This window comes from Cyprinodon tularosa, unplaced genomic scaffold, assembly GCF_016077235.1.
Source record: "Cyprinodon tularosa strain WSP-4 unplaced genomic scaffold, ASM1607723v1 ctg94, whole genome shotgun sequence".
Lineage (NCBI taxonomy): Eukaryota > Metazoa > Chordata > Actinopteri > Cyprinodontiformes > Cyprinodontidae > Cyprinodon > Cyprinodon tularosa.
The window spans coordinates 2,280,252-2,302,038 of NW_024039718.1; the positions used below are offsets into that span (position 1 = coordinate 2,280,252).

General features: G+C 42.5%; 1 protein-coding gene across 7 annotated transcripts in view; it reads left to right on the top strand.

The window, feature by feature from the left end:
- The window catches only part of LOC119776527 (probable E3 ubiquitin-protein ligase HERC1), a 75,321-nt gene continuing 53,534 nt past the window's right edge, over window positions 1-21,787 (top strand). For all 7 annotated transcript variants that reach the window (XM_038274961.1, XM_038274962.1, XM_038274955.1 and 4 more), the window contains exons 1-12: window positions 1-108; window positions 5,875-6,883; window positions 9,973-10,068; window positions 10,168-10,350; window positions 12,592-12,804; window positions 13,172-13,270; window positions 13,372-13,468; window positions 13,543-13,686; window positions 19,038-19,165; window positions 19,712-19,856; window positions 19,935-20,106; window positions 20,244-20,378. In XM_038274961.1, coding sequence (XP_038130889.1) covers window positions 5,906-6,883; window positions 9,973-10,068; window positions 10,168-10,350; window positions 12,592-12,804; window positions 13,172-13,270; window positions 13,372-13,468; window positions 13,543-13,686; window positions 19,038-19,165; window positions 19,712-19,856; window positions 19,935-20,106; window positions 20,244-20,378 — 2,390 coding nt within the window. In that variant the 5' untranslated portion in view covers window positions 1-108; window positions 5,875-5,905. The remainder of the gene's footprint in view (window positions 109-5,874; window positions 6,884-9,972; window positions 10,069-10,167; window positions 10,351-12,591; window positions 12,805-13,171; window positions 13,271-13,371; window positions 13,469-13,542; window positions 13,687-19,037; window positions 19,166-19,711; window positions 19,857-19,934; window positions 20,107-20,243; window positions 20,379-21,787) is intronic.

A 21,787-nucleotide genomic window follows, 5' to 3' on the forward strand; every position in this document is an offset into this window, starting at 1 on the left:
TCAGTCAGTAATGCTCTGCAGAAGAAGCAGGGGAAACAGGAGAAGGCTGACCTGATATTTGCGTCCAAGGGAGACCTCACTGGGACGGGACGGGTACCGCAAAGCAAGGTAACAGACGCGCCTGTGGCCCTCCTTTAAACCCACCACAGCTAGGTTAAACATTACTGAAGCCACCTTCCACGGTGAGGTGTTTCTGCAGGGAAGCTGTCAGAAAACAAGCGGAGGGGAGGGGGCGGATTGCTGGGTCGCTTTAAACGGACTAGCTGCAGCAGCCAGGCGGCGTTAGCTCAGCTGTCACCGCAGATGTTCCACCGGCTGAATGACGCGGAGGTGTCCGCTGTCCAAAGCAGCCCTCTAAGCAGCAGGGTTAGTGTCGCTGCAGCCGCCGGGCAACAAGCCAACAAAACAGATGTCAAAACCTGAAACCTGAGGGGGAAAGTGTGGAACCAGGAACGCTGGATAATGTCGTTATGTTTGAATAATGAAATTATCCTCCAGGCTGTTCGTTAATGCCCATCTTTGGCCCTGTGATCAACTTTTCTCATGGAGCTGTCCTTTTCCCCTCCTATGATTAATTAAATTATCATCATTACTACTCCTATGCAGAGGCGGAGCTAGATGGGGGGCCGGGGGAGGCCATGGCCACCCTTACTCAATCACCCCCCCCCCCACCCACTGTGGCCACCCCTACCATTTTTATTCTCAAGTGGAATATTCTTTTTAATTTAAATTAAATCACTTTCTATTTTTTTTATATATTCAAAATTGCTTGACAACAAAAACACTGTGATTAATTATACCCATCAATATATAGATGATAAATACAGAATTCATGCTCTTTCCAGAACTACATTTTGTGTTATAATGGGGTAAAGAGAAAATGTGTTTCTGCAAGTCATCTAGGAGTTTTCAGTAAAATCATAGATGAATAACTGTTTTAATAAAAACATATTAAATAATCAGTTGATGTAGATATTAGTACATGTAAATATCAATTTTATGCAGAATAATTGTTGATAAAAGTAGGTAAGTAGGAAAAGATGTTCGCCCCACAACTCAAACCTGAAAGAATTTTATCCACCATACCTTTAATCTAGGAAGCATGGATTTTTAAATATATGCGTCTATTTGTTAGCAAAGGCTGTAGGAAACTATAGTTAGTCTTAACTTTGGCTTGACCGTGCGTGCAGTGGTTAGCGCGCATGACCCATATACGGAGGCCTTAGTCGTCGTTGTGGGCGACCCGGGTTCTAGTCCAGCCTGTGGTCCTTTGCCGCATGTCCTTCCCCTCTCTCACCTCCCCTTTCCTGTCAGCCTACTGTTGAAAAAACGAGCCACTAGTGCTGTAAAAACTCAAAAAATATATATATTTGGCTTGACCCTGAGGTTCTGGCGCCTATCCACTTTCACCCACCCCTCAGTGTACATTGGTTATTGCCTGGCCACCCTTATAAAAATGTTCTGGCTACGCCTCTGCTCCTATGGGTGGAACAGTTTCAGAGAAAACGTGTGAGGTTTAAATCCCCTTACCAGAGGTTTTTTTTCCTGTGTTTCTCCATTAATTTGTGGTTTATGGAGAGTGCGTCTTGTTTATTATGGGATTTCCTGTGATAACCTGGTAATCCTGTTTGGTGACCCTGCAATCCGAACCCTTATACACAATGGATGAGTGATTTCATAATATGTGAAGCTGGTTTCTTTTTTTTTTTTTTTAGTACAGTGTCCTGTCTGTCAATGTGGCAATAAGAATAATTGTCTTGATGCCAAAAAGAGAGCCCAACAGATTTTGCTTTCACAAGTGGAGCAGTACGGCTAACGCCATAGTGTTTCGCTTGATTTATGCATATAAATTGCTTTATTATAATTGATGCAGGGATTATTACAGATTATATGGACACTGCAATGTAAGCAGAACAGGAAAGGAAAAACAGAAAAAGAGGAGATAAAAGGGAGATGGAGCTGGTTTCTAACCGACACCCAGATGGTTGTGTTGGGAACAGCAGCACAAACTGTCAGCATCCTCTTCCATATGATGTTCCATATGAATTCAATTGGGTTTAACACTTTAAGGTAGCCAAAACCATTTTATTTACAAGTTACTATAGTGACTTAACACGACTACATTACTGGCTAAATTATTCATGTCAATAAAGTTGTGTTAAACATTTTTTACTCTAAACATCCCTCTTTGTGTGTGATTTAGTCTCAGTAATATTGCTGTTCCATTAAGGATTCAGGGCTTTTTTAGGCATACACTATGATAAGATTAGATTAACTTTATTGTCCCAAAGGAAATTTGATTTGGGTAAAGACTCTGGCTGCCACATAGTCCAAACTATGTGTCACATTGCATTCACACATAAAGCACTGCTATAAAAATGTCATTATAAGACAATAGATAAATACATAAGGAATAATGTTAAATTACATTCACAAAAAAAAAAAAAAAAAAAAAAAAATCTGTTATTTGAGATACTGAATGCATAAAGAAAGCATGCCAGTTTAGTTTGTTAGTTTAGTTTTTGCTCACTAGTACAAAACTTGATAGAAACCAAAGGATAGACTAAACTGAGGTTGGAAATCAATACCCCAATTTGACGTCTCATTCTTTAATCCATTATTTGAAATTTGGCATGGCAGACCTGTTAAAAAGACGAGGTGAGCCACCTAAACGGATAGCCTAGGCAAAAAGAACACTAATAAAAGTGGCAGCCAAGAGGCCCACAGCAAACTCATGAGGAGCTGCAGAGATCCACAACTCGGGTGGAAAACAAGCTAAAAGGACAATGATTAGTTGTGCATTCCATTGTCTTCATGGGACAGAAGCAAGAAGAAAGCCATTATTTGAACAGCACCATATGAGGTCCCATTTTCAGTGATAACACAGCATACGTGCAGTAAAAGAAGCTGCATTAGTAAGACGAGAGCAGCTTCAAAGGTTTGACAATACAGGAAATGGGTCAGTTGGTGGAAAACTGAGACTGTAAATGATTAAACATAGAGATGGCAGCATTATGGTTGCTTTTCTTCAGAACAAACAGGAAAAATGTTCTCTACGAATAGGGGGATGAAGCTGAGCACATGACATTTTTTTATTTAACTTATAAAAATCATTAAAAATAAAGCAAACATCCAATACATGAAAATCCTAAAAAAGGGAATTGTAACCAGATGTCATTGTAGTCAGTCAGTGAACAGAAAAACAAATTTTTCCGCTATAACTTTAAAGCTAAATGTTTTATATAAAAAAATATGCAACAATCAAAGAAAGGGAAGATTTCTTTGACGTCGAGGTGCTAACGTCTCTGTTAAACACTTTACAAAACTCTGAAAATGGAAACGAAAGGTGGATTCTTGATTCTCGACGTCGGAGTACACAGAGTGAAGCGAAAAGACTACAACTGTGTAAACAGGCCCCATTTCCGTTTCCGGTGGCAGCGGAATATTGACTATTCCTACAGAACTCAATGGGATTTACAAAATGCTAAATAAAACACTACAGGAATGTTTTTTCTTCACAAAACTTTTTTTGGAACGTCATTGAACAGCGCTGACGACACGGTGAGTAGCATATTTAAAAAAAAGAACGTTTAAGGTTGTTTTAAGGACATTATCGGACATGCTCTATGCAAGCCATTCTGAAGCAGCCAGGGGGTGATTCTAAATGAGCCAAAAAGCAGAGACAGGACCAATTGTCAAACTTTTGGTGTCGATCATTCGATTTCATCCTGGACACTACAGAAAATGGGCTTAAAGTGTAAAAAACCGAACTTCTCCTTTAACCTTTATTATTTATTTTCTGAAAAGTGTCATTTCAATCAAATTGAATTTAATTATATTATGATTCAATTTTTTAAAATTTTTTCTGCCCTATTGCCTGAATACTATAGTGAGTAAAAAAAGTATTTGAATACACTTGTATTTTAAAAGTTCTCCGTCTTAGAAATCATGGAGGGATCTGAAATTGTCATCATAGGTGCATGTCCACTGTGAGTGAAAAAAATCCAGAAATCACAATTTATGATCTTCAAACTATTTATATGTATGATACAGCTGAAAAAAAAAAAAATGGTATTTAAACACCTGTCTAAAGAATTCTGACCCTCAAAGACCTGTTAGGCTGCCTTCTGAATGTCCACCTCCACTCCCCTTATTATCCTAAATTAGATGCATCTGTTTGAGGTCATTAGCTGCATAAAGACACCTGTCCACCCCATACAATCAGTAAGAATCCAACTACTAACATGGCCAAGATCAAAGAGCTGTCCAAAGACACTAGAGACAAAATTTTACACTTCAACAAGGCTGAAAAGGGAAAGTTATGTAGTCAGAAGAGACTGAAATAGAACTTTTTTGGTCATAATTCCGTGTTTGGTGGAAGAAGCATGATGAGTACCATCCCAAGAACACCATCCCTACTTTAAAGCATGGGGGTGGAAGCATGATGCTTTGGGGGTGTTTTTCTGCACATGGGACAGGGCGACTGCACTGTATTAAGGAGAGGATAACCGGGGCAATATATTGCCAAATTTTGGGGACAAGCTCCTTCCCTCAGTAAGAGCATTGAAAATGGGACGAGGCTGGGTCTTCCAACATAACAATGACCCGAAGCACACAGCCAGGATAATCAAGGAGTGGCTCTGGAAGAAGCATATCAAGGTTCTGGCATGGCCTAGCCAGTGTCCAGACCTAAACCCAATAGAGAATCTTTGGAGAGAACTCAGACTCTGTGTTTCTCAGCGACAGCCAAGAAAACTGAGGGATCTAGAGAAGATCTGTGCGGAGAAGTGGGCCAAAATCCCTACTGTAGTGTGTGCAAACCTGGTGAAAAACTACAGGAAACATTTGGCCTCTTTAATTGCAAACAAAGACTGCTGATTGATTTTTTTTCAAGCATTCAAAAAATAATTGCAGCTGTATTATAAAAATAATTATCAAAAAATCATACATTGTGATTTCTGGATTTTTTTTTTTTTTAGATTATGTCTCTCACAGTCAGCATGCACCTACGATGACAATTTTAGACCCCTCCATGATTTCCAAATGGAAGAACTTCCAAAATAGCAGGGTGTTCAAATACCTATTTTCCTCACTGTATAATAATGATAATAATAATAATATAAATTATAATAATAATTGATCTCAGATTGATCTCACAGTACATAGTAAATATGACACTCTTATGTAAAATAAATGAGGTGAAGTGAAAGTGAGACAGCGTGAGCTTTAAAGGCCAGAAGGTGTGATTGTTACTTAACATTGTGGAAATAGATTAAACCCCCCACCACCACCATCACTCGAATAACAAGATTGCTCAATCATTTTAGTTGCCTATTTATAAAGTAGGCTCTGTGACAAAATGCTATGGCTTAATATAAATCAAAAACCTTTCTTGCTGCCCTATGATGTTAAAATTTTTAACCACATCACCTCATAAATAATGACAATTAATATACATACTAACCTGGGAAAAAAATATTTTTAACTAATTTAAAAGTGTTTGTGTTAACTTCAGGCTTAGGCTATGAACTCTGTGATGCACAATGTTATGGTAAAAAATGTCTTGACACTTTTTCTTCCGTTGCATCGTCACTTAATTACCCTCAGGGAGTAAGTCTCCTCATTAGTGTGGGAAGGCTGACCTATTTCAGGGATACCCGCTGGGCTTGTAGCATTAACCTTGATGTAGACCTTTTTGTGGAAAGGTGCCAGCACCAAAGACAAGCCCTACACCTTCACACTGTGTTTAATTAGGAGGGAAGCAAATCATAAGGTGGGATCTTTGCATAAAAGGTTGAACTGATGACAGTATAAGATAAGGTTATATGCAAAATTGCATGCCTCTTAATGCTTCTACTACTTTTGTTTTTTCAGGAGTGAAATACTTTGTAGATAATGTACAAAGATGGTGCCTTGTCAAACCCACGTGTTGCTGAAGTGGCAGGAGCATTTCAATAGTTCCTGGGCTGCAGAGGACAGCACGCTGACATCCAGGAGGCATGAGGCAGCCGTGCTCTACAACAAACTCCTTCAAAACAAGGAGGTGGTGACTTTGGCGCAGCCTGTTCAAGAACTAGCCGGCCCAAGGCTACCTGACTTTGAGTGTGAATCCAGCACATCGGCTGAGAAGGAAGAGTACCTGTCAGCTTTGCTTCACAGCCAGCGATGGCTGGCTCACCGCATGCTGACGCAAACCGCCTACACTCTGGGCCTCCACCAAAGACTGGTTGTTCTGCAGAGGATTTACTACGCTCTTCACAGCAAGTATCATGATAAGTTTCGCCTTCAGCTGCCCTCTCAGTCCACGGACAGCGGCGCAGAAAGTGGGCAGATTGAGCTGGCCTCAGAACTTCGCCTGCCAGGAGGGGGTTCCAAAATCAAGTCGGGTACAGATGTTCTGATAGAAATGGGTGTAAGGACGGGTCTGAGTCTGCTCTTTTCTTTACTGCAGCAGAACTGGAGGTACGCAGCCTCTGTGCACCCAGAGTCGGTGCTTTGCAATGACGTACTTTCCACAGCATCCGCTGTCCTGGCTTCTCTGCCACCTCTCTCTCTGGCTAATGAGAGTAAAATCCCATCTGTGGGTTTGGACTGCCTTGGACAGGTAGCTGACTTTCTGAAGAAGACCTCGGTGAGCAGTGGGAGCAGTGGTGCTGACCCAACTGGCCGTAGGCTGGCACTAGAGCTCCTGCTTGGCCTGGCCATACAGAGGGGCTCTTTGAAATTTCTACTGGAGTGGGTGGAGGTAGCTTTGGCAGCATCCATGCCCTCCTCCACCTCAGTCCCGTCTTCCTCCTCCTCCTCCTCACAGAGCTTTCAGCAGTCACCTGGCATGGGCTTTGACTTTATTCAGCAAACTCTTCTACAAATGAGGCAATGCTCGGTAAGTCACTTGGTCTAAACAAAAAAAAAAATTACTTTGTTACAATTAAAATTTGGATCAGCTTAAACAATCTCTGATCTTTTAGCAATAAAGGAAAATTGTTTTTGATTGTCTTGTAAACTGAACCTTTGTGCATTTGACTATATGTTTTCCAATATGTTTTTGGTGCAATAGAGACTGGAGGATTTATTATAGTACCTCAGCTAATTGTAGATATCGCTGTTATAATATATTTGATGTTTTTAATAAAGCAATGTTTCCACAGCAGAAAGTTTGCTTACATTCAACTAATTACAGCTAAGTTTTCCTATTTTGAGGTTAACCTTATAATGAATTTGCAGCAAAAGGTTTTCCTCTATCCTGACCGTGTTTTCTGTGCCCATTTAATATGCATGTTGTGACTTTAAGAGGAAGAAGGTCGAGATCAGAATGTAAAGCAGTAACATGCAGCACTTTGAAGATTTAATTTTGCAAATGACTGTCATTTTAACATCTGTGTTGCAGTGAAAGACCTAGTGTAGAGTCCAATGATAAACATAAGAGGATAGTTGCTTCAGGAATAGTTCAAATATAATGTTTTATTGTATGTCATTTCAAATCTATTGAGGAATGCTGTGATAGATTCTTTGATAATCTATCTTTTCCTGACAATTTCTTTTCCTTTATTTCATTGTGCCTACCAAGCTTTATCCTCCCAGCCACTAAAAGCAGATGTATGCATCTAGGGCAGGGAAAGTCTATAAAAGATACCAAATAGTACTCACAGAATTAGCATGCATGGCATTTGAAATATAAATATGGTAATATTGCTTTCAATCAGTCCTTTGCTATTGAGATATTGCATGAAGATGAAATTATAGTCCAGCTCCAATCATGTTTAGCTCTGCTTTCTTTGCCTCGGCCAGCTTGCAAATAGTTGGAATGAGCTAGAAGCTTGAATTTCAACATTCTCTAAAATTTTATAGACTAGCTTATTCACAAACAAATCTCCCCCAATGATTTACAAGACAAACTCTCACCTTTTCTAATGACAAAATACTAAAGGGTAATTAACAATTGCCCTATTGTGTAATCCATGTTAAAACGCTGAAAGTATTTGCTTCTTTAGGATCTAAGTAGTGTTTACTCAGTGGTTCTGCCAGCAGCCAGCAGAACACTACATACAGTGTTGTGCCTGAACGCGTTCATTGAACGAAAGTTCATGAACTCGTTCATATTTTGGGCGAACGTGAACTGAACGTACTGCATTATTGCCTGATGAACGTTATTGTGAACTCGTTCATTCTGGTGTCTGTGAACGGCACGCTCTCACAGTTCAACTCCGTTCAATAGGTTGCCAGATTTCTATAAAGCCCTCCAGGCGAAACCCCGGCTAAATCACACCGTAAACAGGCCTTAATATGTAGCGGGAAAAACACCCAATCTGGCAACACCAGCTACCAGCGTCGTAGCCTACAGCCGCGTGCGTCATCAAAACAAAATGCAGCGTGGAAGCAACAGCAGCATGGAGGCGACTTAAAACAGATTTATGACCAGGTGGTCGGTGAGGATGATGGCAACAAGTTTGCCCGCCGGCTTTCAGTAAAAAAATCCGCACTTCAGTAACCTTAAATTCCTACCTCAGCCTGGTCCCTCAGTTTGTGTTAGTAAAATCTTCTTGAGCGGAGGTCTTCAACAGGGGATCCGCGACCCCTAGAGGGTCTACGGAGGTACTGCATGAGGGTCTGCATGGTTAGTTGATATTTTTATATTCCCCCCCTGCATTTTTTCCCCCCACTAATTGAAATGTCTTTAAATACTCATTAACATGAAATCAACACACTGTAGTAAACAGATAAATGGAGGCAGAAGATGTCTTTCAGTCATCAATGCTCACATTCAGCGACACACAGGAGCTCTTTCAAGCTGGGCACCGTTTCCTTCACAACAACCAGGAATCAGAATCAGAAAAACTTTAATAATCCCAGGGAGAAATTAATTTCTTTACATTACTCCATCTGTAATAGAGTGACTATAGGACACAATTTCATACAATATATAGAGTTAGGGGGTCCCCGCTCCATCTCACCATCAGTTTGGGGGTCCTTGGTCTGGAAAACATAGAAGACCCCTGTTCTTGAGGGTTTTACTATCCATGTAACTTGTTTATTAAACCTGCCTGGTATAATTTTCCAGGATTCCTTTTTAGTATGTATTGAAATGGAATTTCAAATGGAAAAAATTATTAAAATAAAAAAAAACATTTGCACCTTAAAGACTACTTTCCTATTTTTCTTTTAATAATTACTCATAAAAAAGACCATTCAAGCAGCACATTTTTCCTGATGTTTTTGAGAATATACTGTAGGGGTGAAAGCTGCAGCTGCTACTAGTGTGAAGTGAATGGACAGCAACAAAGCGTTAAAGCAACAATGGGGAAATGCTGTCCCCTCAATGCTAATGTAAACCCTGGTTGGATAAGGATTCAAAACTGGATATGAAGATGAAATCTGACGCACAGTTTCAGAGTTACAACTGATAAAATAATTGCTGTCTGTGGTTCTACAGTAGGCTATGATGTAATTGAGCAATATATGAAAAAAAAAAAAGAACTATGAACTAGTTAATTTTTTGGTTTTGAATTATGAACTATGAACTGAACTAGTTCATTTTAAAATGTGTGAACTGAACTTTGAACTAGTTCACGTAGAAAGAGAACTTTCCCAACACTGACTACATAAACTAGGAATCTCACTTGGAAGTTTGGAGCAATGTATTAGAGTGCAAATAAGGATTAACACTAAGCCAGTCTCTCTGTCGCCTAGAGTTATTCATACTGAATCATCCTAATCAGCTTTGCAATAGTTCTGTGCAAATGATGACCAGAAACAGTAGTTGCCAGCACTTATTTTCTATATTATAATCTACTCTATTTAGGAGTTGTCTCAGCATGATCAACTTTTTGATTATTATTTTTTTATTTTCATCATTAAAATCCATCAAACAACTTAGATAAAAACGCAGTCGAATTTGACCTACTGTTCATTTACTAAAGCCATTATTTTAAATGAAAGCACCTTAATCTGGAAAAGTTAATTTGTTTTTTTAAGGGTTTCCGTGGGGATCCCGCCAACACTCAGGTGCTAACAAAGGACGGAGATGGACTTTGTCGACTCTCCCAGGCTGCTCTCTGTTTGTTTGATGAGGTAAAACACAGCATAGTCGCCTGTATTTTTGTATAATCACAAGGTCAAGACATTTCCTTTAAATATATCAAATCATTTTTGCTCATTCCACTTTCACAGATATGTAACCTGGCATCGAGCTGCCTGTGCTCCTGCAGCATGGACGTGGCCGCCCCTGGTACTGAGAGCGATGCAGTGATGGTTTACGTCTGGGGAAGCAACAGCAGCCATCAGCTGGCAGAGGGAACGCTGGAGAAAATCCTCCTGCCAAAACTGACGCAGGGTTTTAGTGATGCTCAGATGGTAGGTTTGACCAAATGTTTGGCTATCAGTGGCATTATTACTGTTACTTTATAGCTCGCATTTATATTTACATCAGATATATAAGCGCTCTACCATCCCTTCTCGTATAAGAAGGATGTCACAAGACTAGAAAAGTTGTTGTTTTTTTGTCCTGAACTGAAGCAGTACCATTCACCCAAAGGTTATTAATGGCAACCACAAGGAGGAGGGTGAAAAAGAGCCCAGTTTAACCATGGCAAAAAGGGATGGGTTTGTGAGTGAGGTGGAGATTGAGATAAATTTGTCTTGTAGCTATAATCATGGGGTTACAAATAAAAGGATAACAGATGCTGATGCATGGACTGATAATATTAAACACAAAGACATCCAAGGCAGCAGACAGTATTGTGTTCTATGCTTGCAGGGATATATCAGCTTTATGGATATCTTCACAGAATGATTTGGCTCCTAAAAGTTGCTGCAGGCAAAGAGTTAATTAATTGCTTATTATGTGTAACACCTGTGGGGGAATCGGTGCTGCTGAGAGTCGATTGCCAGAAATACCAGAATGTTTAACAGCTCTAATTAATTATTAAAACATAAAAAAATATTTACACTGCAACATTGGATGCTTATAATGACATTAAATATGATTAATGTTTTATATAAAGGGATATTGAACGTCTGAGAGAACTATATCTGGCTCCAATTCTTCTCCTCACCCTCTCCAAAATGGCATGAGTCAGAGTTGGCCTGAGGGACTGCAGGTTCCCAGTCCTCAATAACCATAGACCTGTTGCCGTGACATCCCACATCACCACAATTCTAAAGAGACTTCTATTGGTCCACCTGAGCAAGCAAACAAGCAGCTATCAGGATCCCCTGCAGTTTGCTTTTCATGGAGTTGAAGATGCCACCCTCTTCACCAAACCCTCTGTCATTTAGACAGGAATGAAGCACAGACTACCTGACAAACAGATCACAGTTTGTGAAACTGAAGAGTCAAGTGTCTAAACAAGTAGTTAGCAGCATATGACAGCACTCTCCCTTTCATTCCCTTTACTAGAGTTGGAAGAAATGGTGACTTCCAGTAAAAGTTGGAGTCCTGTAATCCACAGAAATACCCTGATAACTCTGCAACTGTTTGGTGCCTCAAAAATGGACAAGAAGCTGAGTACAGGGAGCTGATGAGCTGCTTTGTGATCATGGTAGGGAAACAATCAGCCGATCATGAATTTTAGCAGAACAAGAAAGATTATTTCACATTTCAGAAGGAACAGGAACAAGACGTGGGAGAAGAAGTGGAGCTGGTTGAAGAGTATAAACACCTGGGCGACAGACTAGATTGGAGACACAACTGTGAAGGTGTCTAACCAAAGGGACAGAGCAGACTGTACTTCCTAAGGAAACTTAGCTCCTTTACTCTTTGCAGTAAGATGCTACATATCTTCTATAGATATGTTGCGGAGAGCATTATTTCTTCCTCCATCATCTGTTAGACGGGCACCTTTACAGCAAACAACCCATAACAAGCTAATAAAGAAAGCAGGCTTTGTTCTTAGAACTCCACTGAAACCTCTAGAGATGAATTCACACAAAAAAAATCATAAAATGAAGGGCATTATGAACAACCCTGAGTATTCCTTTTCCAAAGACTTTTAAAGAATAACAGTCTTCACTCAGAAGCTTCTTCAGATCATCTGCAAGAGAGACAGCTACAGGACATCCTTCATCCCATCCTTCTGTTGTAGAAACGAGGCCTGGACCGCCTCATCTCACTGCTCCATGAATAGCAGAGTTGGGGGGGTTAAATTCCTAAAGAGCGGTCAAAGAAATTCAATACATGTAAAGTGCATCTTCTTTGATCGGAAAAAAAAAACATGCATTTTATTAGAACCACTAATTATTTTAATTAAAAACAGAAAAAACAAAACTCGACTTGTAAGGACAGATTTTATTGATCAATACATTTTATTATTTATTTGTTAATGTAGATATACTGAATAATTGCTGACATGTCTTCTGTATGTTCTTTATTTTTTATTTCCTTGTTTTATAAGTTTAAATAAATAATTGTATTTTTTTTTTTTTTTATAATATGTTTTGCTATTTTAACACTTTGTTGTACAAAACCTCTAATGCCTAATAAGTTAATATTTTTGTAACAATACTTCACATATTTTGTATGTCCTGGTTGCTCAAGTTTTTGATGTCTGAATTAAAGTCTGAGGACCTCCGTTATGCACTCTGGGTTTCTTTCAGATTGAAGCAGGCCAGTACTGCACCTTCTCAGTGTCTGCAGATGGCTCAGTAAAAGCCTGTGGGAAAGGCAGCTATGGTCGCCTCGGTCTGGGTGATTCCAACAATCAGTCTATGCCCAAAAAGCTAGTCCTGGAGCCACACAGGAACATGAAGAAAGTGTCCTCCTCCAAGGGCTCCGATGGACACACCCTGGCCATCACTGTCGAGGGAGAGGTAGAACACTTCCCTTGAATAACCTGCATATTTAATTTGCGAGTTTCTTTTGAATGATAAGCGCTGTTCCACATTTATAAGGGTTTTTACTTAACGATTGTTAGCTCTCCTTTTCATGTGTGGATTTTATTAACTAGATTGGATTTAAGGCTCAATATTGGGGGTGCTCCGGTGCAGCAGTTAGCATGCATGACCCGTATACGGAGGCTTGTGTCCCCACGACACAGGTTCAAATCTGACCTGTGGTCTTTTGTTGCATGTCTTTCCCCCTCTCTCATACCCCCTTTCCTGTCAGCCTACTGTCAAAATAATGAGCCAGTTTTTATTTTTTTTTAAAACCCCACAAAAAACTCATTATTTCTTTCAGGTGTTCAGCTGGGGTGATGGTGAATATGGAAAACTGGGTCATGGCAACAGCGCTACACAGAAACACCCCAAAATCATCCAAGGGCCGCTGTCGGGGAAAGTAAGTCATCAGAGAAGTGTCTCATGTATAAGAAAGCAGGGTGGAGATTTTATATTTAAACTGTTTAAAAAATTTTTTTTTAAAAACCACTCATTTAACAGGTTGTCGTATGCGTGTCTGCGGGCTACAGACACAGCGCTGCCGTTACTAATGATGGGGAGCTTTATACGTGGGGAGAGGGGGACTTTGGCAGACTCGGTAAACTTGCATGTTTTATCTCAAGTTCTAGAGTTTCAAAAGAATTATTTTCTGAGCTAGTTTATTGCATTTAGGTCACAGCGACAGCCAGAGTCGAAACATTCCGACACTGGTGAAGGATATCAGTGGAGTCGGGCAGGTAACCTGTGGCAGCTCCCATACCATTGCTGTTGCACAAGATGGACGCACAGTGTGGTCCTTTGGTGGTGGAGATAATGGTAAGTTGTCACCTTATAAATATTTTAGTTAAAAACATCTTAAAGAACAGTTTTTATATATATGAATAAATAGATAAGAAACGTTGGGTTACTTAATGTAATCCCTGGTTCTTTGATAACAGAGTGAGGTGTTTCACTATGGGAATCGCCTTGGCGTGACCAACTACGGAAGCTCCAATGACATCACGTCTGTCTGAGACAGACAGGTTGAGCCGTGTCCGTGGCTCCACCCACCAGCTAGATCACGGCCAACCTACCCGCCTCAACTCATTCTAGGCAGGTTTCTTTCCATGCCCATGCAAGAAGGGATGTGTTGGTGAAACACCTCACTCTGTTATCAAAGAACCAGGGATTACGTTAAGTAACCCAACGTTCTTTTTCTAACTTCGCTCGGTGTTTCACTATGGGAGATATGGCCCACTCCCGGATTGCATGATGATCCCGAAGCCATATATGATAGGAATCACAACCCAGGTCTCAGTTGGACCCTAACATCCCTACTCCAAGCACTGAGTGTGCTAGCGATGGCCGGGCCACATCCAGCCTGTAAAACCACACAAATGTGTGCGGCGTAGCCCAACTGGCTGCAGCACAGATGTCCTGAACTGACACACCACGGAACAAAGCCCAAGAGGTGGCCATGCTTCTGGTAGAATGGGCCCTCACCCCTTTAGGGGGCTCTGATCCTGCGCACCTATATGCCAGAGATATAGCCTCCACAACCCAGTGTGCTAATCTTTGGCGGGAGACAGGTTTGCCCTTATGAGCAGTAGCCCAGGATACAAACAGAGGGTCAGCTCTTCTAAAACAGGCTGTCCTGTCCACATAAGCTCTTAAAGCTCTCACTGGACATAAGCAATGAAGCTTCTGCTCATCTGCTGAAGAGAAAGGGGGTGGATGGAATGCCAGCAATTCCACCATCGAACACCTATATGCTGAATCCAACACCTTCGGCACAAAAGCCGGGTTGGGTCTCAAGCACACCTTAGAGAGCCCGGGTGCCCACTGTAAACAGGCCGGACTAACGGAAAGTGCATGCAACTCACTCACCCTCTTAGCCGTAGCCAACGCTAAGAGCAGGGCAGTTTTCAATGAAAGGAACTTTAAGCCAACACCCTCCAAAGGTTCAAATGGGTGATGACAGAGGGCATCCAACACCAGAGAGAGATCCCATAATGGCACCAGAGGTTTAGAAACTGGTAACTTACGTCGGGCCCCTCTCATAAAACGACACACTAAGGGGTGCTTCCCCACAGGTTTATCACCAAACCCTACATGACAAGCAGAGATTGCGGCTAAATAAACCTTAATTGTTGAAAAAGCCTTACCCTTCTCCAACAAGCTCTGCAGAAAGCAGAGCACGTCCCCCACTGAACACTGAAAAGGAACGGTCTGTTTTTCCTCACACCATTCCTCAAACACTCGCCATTTACCACTGTAAAGATAGCGAGTAGAAGAAGCCCTAGCATTCTGTATGGTGTCGATCACCTCTGGGGGGAGGCCTGTTGCATTTAAATTCCACCTTTCACGGGCCAGGCCCAGAGAGCCAGGTGATCTGGGTGTGGATGATAAATCTCCCCTTGAGCCTGAGACAGCAGGTCCCTTCGAACGGGGAGGGGCCATGGTTCGGCTGACAGGACTTGGATTATCTCTGCCACCCAGGGCTTCGATGGCCACCAGGGAGCCACCAGAATCAAAGACAGCCCCTGTTCCCTCACTCTGACTAGAGTTGGGGATATCAGGCTGAGAGGAGGGAAAGCATAAAGCAACGCGTCTGGCCATGGGTGCGCCAGCGCGTCCATACCCAGTGGAGCGTCTGGGTCTGACAGGGAGAAAAACAGCGGGCAATGAGTGTTTTCCCATGAGGCGAAGAGATCTACGGCAGCCCGTCCGTATCTCTGCCAGATCTGCTCCACCACCTGTGGATGCAGCTTCCATTCCCCATAGAGAGGGTTCCCTCTGGATAAAAGATCGGCCCCTCTGTTCAGAATTCCCGCTACGTGCGTTGCTCTGAGCGACAGAACTCTGGTGCTGCTCCACATAATTATGTCCCTGGCCAGTCTGTGTAACTGCAGGGACCTGGTGCCGCCCTGACGGTTGATATAAGCCACCACAGTGGAGTTGTCGGTCTTTACCAAGACGTGGCGACCCATCACATATGGCATGAAGTGCTTCAGAGCTAGGAACACTGCGTGCAGTTCCAGCATGTTGATGTGAAGCCGCCTCATTCTCGGCGACCATATGCCATTCACCGCTCTGCCCATCATAGTTGCGCCCCAACCTGTCAGGGAAGCATCGGTTGTCATGGTAACCCTGTATGCTACGGTCCCCAGCGGGACGCCCGACGTGAGAACCGTCGGGTCTCTCCAGGGCTGAAGAGCCGCCACGCATGTCTGTGTCACTTTTACTCTGCGGCACAGATGACGGCGGGGACAGAGTCGCAGCGAGGCGACCCACCGCTGAAAGTCCCTCATCATCAGAAGCCCCAGATGGACCACTGAAATCACGGATGCCATAAGACCGAGGAGCCGCAGGCACAGTCTGAATGTAACGACGTTTCCCAACTGAAAACGCGTCATGCACTGGGTGAATGACAGGATTCTCCCCTCTGATAGTGTGACACGATAAGAGAGGGAGTTTATTTTGAGACCCAAATACTCCGTGCATTGCACGGGAGTCAGGCGACTTTTGGCTTGATTTATCCTGAACCCGAGGTTGATGAGGTGGTTGATCACTGCCAGGGAGTCGCTGACTGCCTGCTCGCTTGGCCGAGAGCAGATTAGATAATCGTCTATGTACGAAAATATTCTGATCCCGCGCGTCCTCAGAGGGGACAGCGCCGCTTCCACACACTTGCTGAACACCCTCGGGGCTAATGACAGCCCGAACGGGATGGTCTGAAACTCGTAGGCTGCGCTCTGATAAGCGAACCTGAGAAACTTTCTGTGTGGGGGGTAAATGGAGATGTGAAAATAGGCGTCCGCGAGGTCGATGGTTACAAACCAATCCCCCGGACGGATGGAACGGCACAGTGCTTTGTGTGTGAGCATCCTGAATGTATATCTGCGTAAGTGTCTGTTTAACACACGCAGATCCAGAATGGGGCGTAGTGATACGCCGTCTTTCTTTGGAATGAGAAAATAGCGCGAGTAGAAGCCCTGACGAACCTCCTCGTCCGGTACAACTCTGATCGCTTTTTTCTCTAACAGGGATGCTATTTCGTCTTTCAGGACGTGAGCTCAATCCCCGGTGGCAACCGAGGAGAGCACTCCGTTGAATCTCGGAGGTCTCGTGGCAAACTGCAGTCTGTAACCCTTGGAGATTGTATGCAAAACCCATGGAGAGACAGCGCATGCGCGCCACTGATCTGCCCGAGCAGAGAGAGGAGAAGCGTCGCTGCTGAGTGACGTCATCCCCTCTGCACTGCTGCGCTCGGCTCTGTTGTAAAGAGCGCGAGGTCCCTCTGCTGGGCGCAGAGGGGAGTGGCAGAGAGCCATTTGTGTTAATTTTTTTCTTTTTTGTGGGGGGCTTTCTGCCCTTGGCAACATGCCTGGCTGCAGAAAAGCTGTATTTATTTTCTCTAATTCCCCCTGAACAACACTTTGTAACATGGGGCACAGCTGAGTGCTTGGTGACACTGATAACGTGCTGTGGAGTGTTTTGTGACACTATGTCCTCCACCCCAAAATGTCTTCTCTCTGAACGTGAGAGGGAGAATTTAACATGCCTCCTGGTGAACTGGGAACTACAGGAGCATCTGAATCCTGGACAGAGAAGTTTGCCCTGGTGCCTGGAAACCTTCTCTTCAGAGGGGAGATGGTTAAAAGTGGGGTTAGGTTGCCCGCTTTTTCTTGCTCTCCCCAGGGTGGGATGGACGATTTTTTGCAGCGGCCGCTGCAAAAGAGTGCTTCCCCCATGGTCTTGGGTTCTCCGCTTTGCTTTGCTGGGTGGATTGTGTGGCAGGTCTCCTTGAAGGCTTGGCTCCACCTTGCCGTACTCTCACTGCAGCAGCCGCAAACCCAGGTCTGGGTCCCTGTGGGGGGGTTTGGCTGGGCTTACGAGGCAAACAAAGGTTAAAAGCCTCTCCCTCCTGTTTTCTGAGGTTACTCGTCTCCCTCATCTTCTCCAAGGAGGGGCCAAATAGACCTTTTGTCGGGTCATAGGGCGCATCCATGATCTCGGCCTTCTGGGAATCACTCAGGCCTGACAGGTTTAACCATAGGCCTCTTTCCCCTGAGACAGCCAGACCCATGACCCGACCACAACCTTGAACAGCACCTCTAGAGGAGCGCAAGATGAGATCGTTCACCACACAGATCTCATCCCATAGACTGGGGTTAGGTGTCCCCGAGTCCAGTTGACGCCCCATCTCCTCCAAGATTTCACCTTGGTACGCAGACAGCAGTGTAACCGCGTTAAGTGAGCACACTGACTGACCCGCATATCTGTACATCCTTTGGTAAATGGAGGCTGTGAGGCGGTCCATTTTACCTGGGAGCGAGATGTTTGAGGATGCTGAAACCGATCTGCGGTTAGGGTGGAGGTGGTAAGCCACTGAAGGCTCTACAGCTGGGGGTTCGGCCAGCCCCAGCTCACCCATGCCCTGTATCTCCAGCTTAGAGAAGCCCTTGGTGGGAAGCTTACTCTTAAATGGGCTGGACCAGAAATGGCTCATTTCTCTCATGCAAGCGGGAACGGCTGGTAAAAGTTGCTTTGCTGGTGGTAAAGCTGGTGGAAGCCTTTTACCGTCGTACAGGTCCCGTTCTGCTCCTTCTGAATCCTGCGCTGCAGGCCAGGGGATGTTCAGCTTTAAAGCCGCCCGTCTGCACACATCATACAGATCACTATCCCCCGGGGAGCTGACTTCTGCCCCGCTTGGAGGCCTGGAGTGATGACCCGGGAAGGTCGAGTCCTCCTCCTCCTCCTCCATGTCCTCCAGTTCCAGGAGGTCGGAGTTAGCGTCACCCTCCGTTTCGTCGATGTCTGCCTCGAGTTTCCCACTGTCCATAAGGCCCTCAAACAGAGGAGGCATGGACGGGTACTCCTCTTCCATCACGTCCGCCCAGCTCTTAGAGGCTAGCGGCGGATGGTTTTCACCCGCCGCCGCAACGGCTGCAGGTGAGGAGAAGCAAGGGTCCTGGCTGTTAGCGACAGCCACCCTAAGCCGCCTCTCCAGGATCCTTTCCGGCATCGACGCGCAGTGCTGGCATCCCTGAGGGTCCGCCAGCGATGCCTGAGCGTGCTTAGCGCCCATACATGCTATACACATCGGATGGGGTGATGGTGAAAAAATTCCATGGTGGAAAGTTTTGAGGAGCTATGAAAACGTAAAGTATGACTCATCTTTGCAGGTAAACTAGGTCATGGAGACACAAATCGTGTGTATCGCCCAAAGGTTATTGAGGGCCTTCATGGATTTATCATCAGGAAGGTGTGTGCAGGCAGCCAGTCATCTCTGGCCCTCACTTCTGCTGGACAAGTAAGATTCCACAGCTTCCATCGGTCTATTGACAGGATCAGGAGGTTTAGTAATCTGCAGTGTTAAGACTGTTTCATTAAAATCTATTGTAAAACATGAGTGATTGAGATGTAATAACATTTCTTTAATGCAATCCTTTAAGGTATTTTTTTTTATGGACCCTGTTCATCTCATGTCACGATTAATCAAGTCTGCTGTTAGCTCACTTACATCCCTTGTTTATTCATGGCATCACAGCTTTTTTCTAAATTTCTACATTTAAATATTTTTAAAACAATGAAACAAGCAGGCATTTTCCTTAATTATCCCGAGCTTTTGTCCAACCAAATAATCTATAAATTACACCAATTTCCCTTTTACCTTAGCATCTACTTTCCCCACATCTGTTAGAAGAAGAATGTGAACTTATTTTGGATCCAATTTCAAATTGTAATATAATAAGCAAAGATCACCTCCTGAAAAATAAGTTTAAGCACTGTTGTCTACAAATATCCTTTTTTCCATGATAAAAATAAAAGTATGTATTATTGTTAACTTCTCCTTTAGGTGTTTGCTTGGGGCTGTGGCTCATGTTTAGGATGTGGCTCTTCTGAAACCACCTCATTAAGGCCCAGGTTCATAGAAGACCTGAGCATCACCAAGATTATTGACATCTCGTGTGGGGACAGTCACTGTCTGGCTTTGTCTCATGGTGAGACATCTTTACCAGTTATCTCCTTCCTGCTAAAAGATTTTTGGATAATAAAGAAACATGTTTTCCTTTTCTCAGAGAATGAAGTGTACGCCTGGGGAAACAACACGATGGGCCAGTGTGGGCAAGGCCACACTTCTACACCCATAACCAAACCCAGAAAGGTGCTCGGCTTAGAGGGGATTTCGATTCAGCAAATAACCGCTGGGACGTCTCACAGTCTTGCATGGACTGCAGTTCCAACCGATAGGTAAACGCTCATTTTAAGGATCTGCCTCTATTTTCTGAAATACTTACTTCATTTTGTGGAATGTGGGCTCTATGGATTCTTCTCGTATGTATGCATCTTTCCCAGGGTTTTCTTAATCATTTTATTTCTTTTTCCAGGCAACTAGTGGCATGGCACAGACCCTTTTGTGTCGACCTGGAAGAGAGCACTTTCACCTACTTACGCAACTTCCTAGAAACGTATTGTGATGGCATCGGTAACGAAACACCCCCTGCTCCGTTTTTATCTAAGAGGTATGAAATGAACATGTTGGTTCTAAGCTTCTAATCCAGGATTGTTATGCAGTCTAGAAAAGCATGCAAATGTTCCATGTATCATTTTATATTTTCCAAGTCTGCCTAAGTTTTTAAATTTAATATATATATATATATATATATATATATATATATATATATATATATATATATATATATATATATATATGTATAGAAAAAAAGATGAGTTTCAACTCTGTATTGCTGATTTGTGTGGACAAAGAACAGCGTTTTAAAAAAATAAAGACTTTAAGACTTCTACCAATAAATGCTCTTTTTCCTAAATTTGTTAAATAACTACTCTGGTCTTATTCAATTGACCAGATAATTGTTAACAATAGAAGCTGTAAATAAATATACACTTATTTTGTTAAGACCTGTAGACCCTTTTTTTTTTTTTTTTTTACAAACAAAACATTTTCACATCTCACAACTGTGCTTTAAAATTTCAGTTAAATTATCCAGGGTTGTCCCGATCTGATATTAATATCAAATATCAGCCAAAAACTAATATCGGATTATGTCGTCCGGCATTTAAAATCTTTAATTATTGGCAATCTACTAAAAACTCTCCCTCTGTTTAAGGTTTCTTTAACCCATTGGTTAATAGAGCATGGGTCATCTGTTCTCACCAGTGTTGTTTTTTTTACAGCCATCTGAGAAACAGTCTTAGTCTTCAGGACGAAAACTAACATTAGTCACATTTTAGTCATTATGATATGTGATAGTTTTACTCTGTTTTACTCGATTGAAACTTAAAAAGGTTTTAGTCTAGTTTAATGTTGCAAAATAAGTTAGCCTTTACAATTTCGGACAAACAACCAGATTCTTTAACAGACTGACAGCTCTTGCCTAGATACTACAATTGCTGGATGTAGAATGCTGCTGGCAGTTCATCATTGCTGTTGGGCAAAAAACTTTGATTTATAGGATTAAAATAAACTTTTTTATGAATTAATGCCTTACTTTATACAAAAGCTGTGAAAATAGCAGATCTAGCTCAACACATCATGTTGGTTAATATAGCAGACAAGCTAACAAAATGTACAATAAAGGAATAGTTTTAGACATACGTTTCCTGTCAAAAGCAAACACTTACTGATCTACTATGAATTATGCATTACACACAGATAAAAAAAAAAATCATCATTGCTCCAAAATAGCAAAGAACAAAAAGATTCTTTTTTCTACTTTGGCAATTTTGGCTTTATTTCTTCAATTTACCCCTCGGTTACTGCTGCTCAGGGTTCAAAGCAGATTTAAAGTCACTGGGTTTTGATATAAAAAAATACAGAGAGAACCTATATGACTACCCTGTAATGCCATGACAATCCAGACTTAAATTGAATGAATAAGCTAAATAAAATGTAGAAATATTTAAAGGAAGC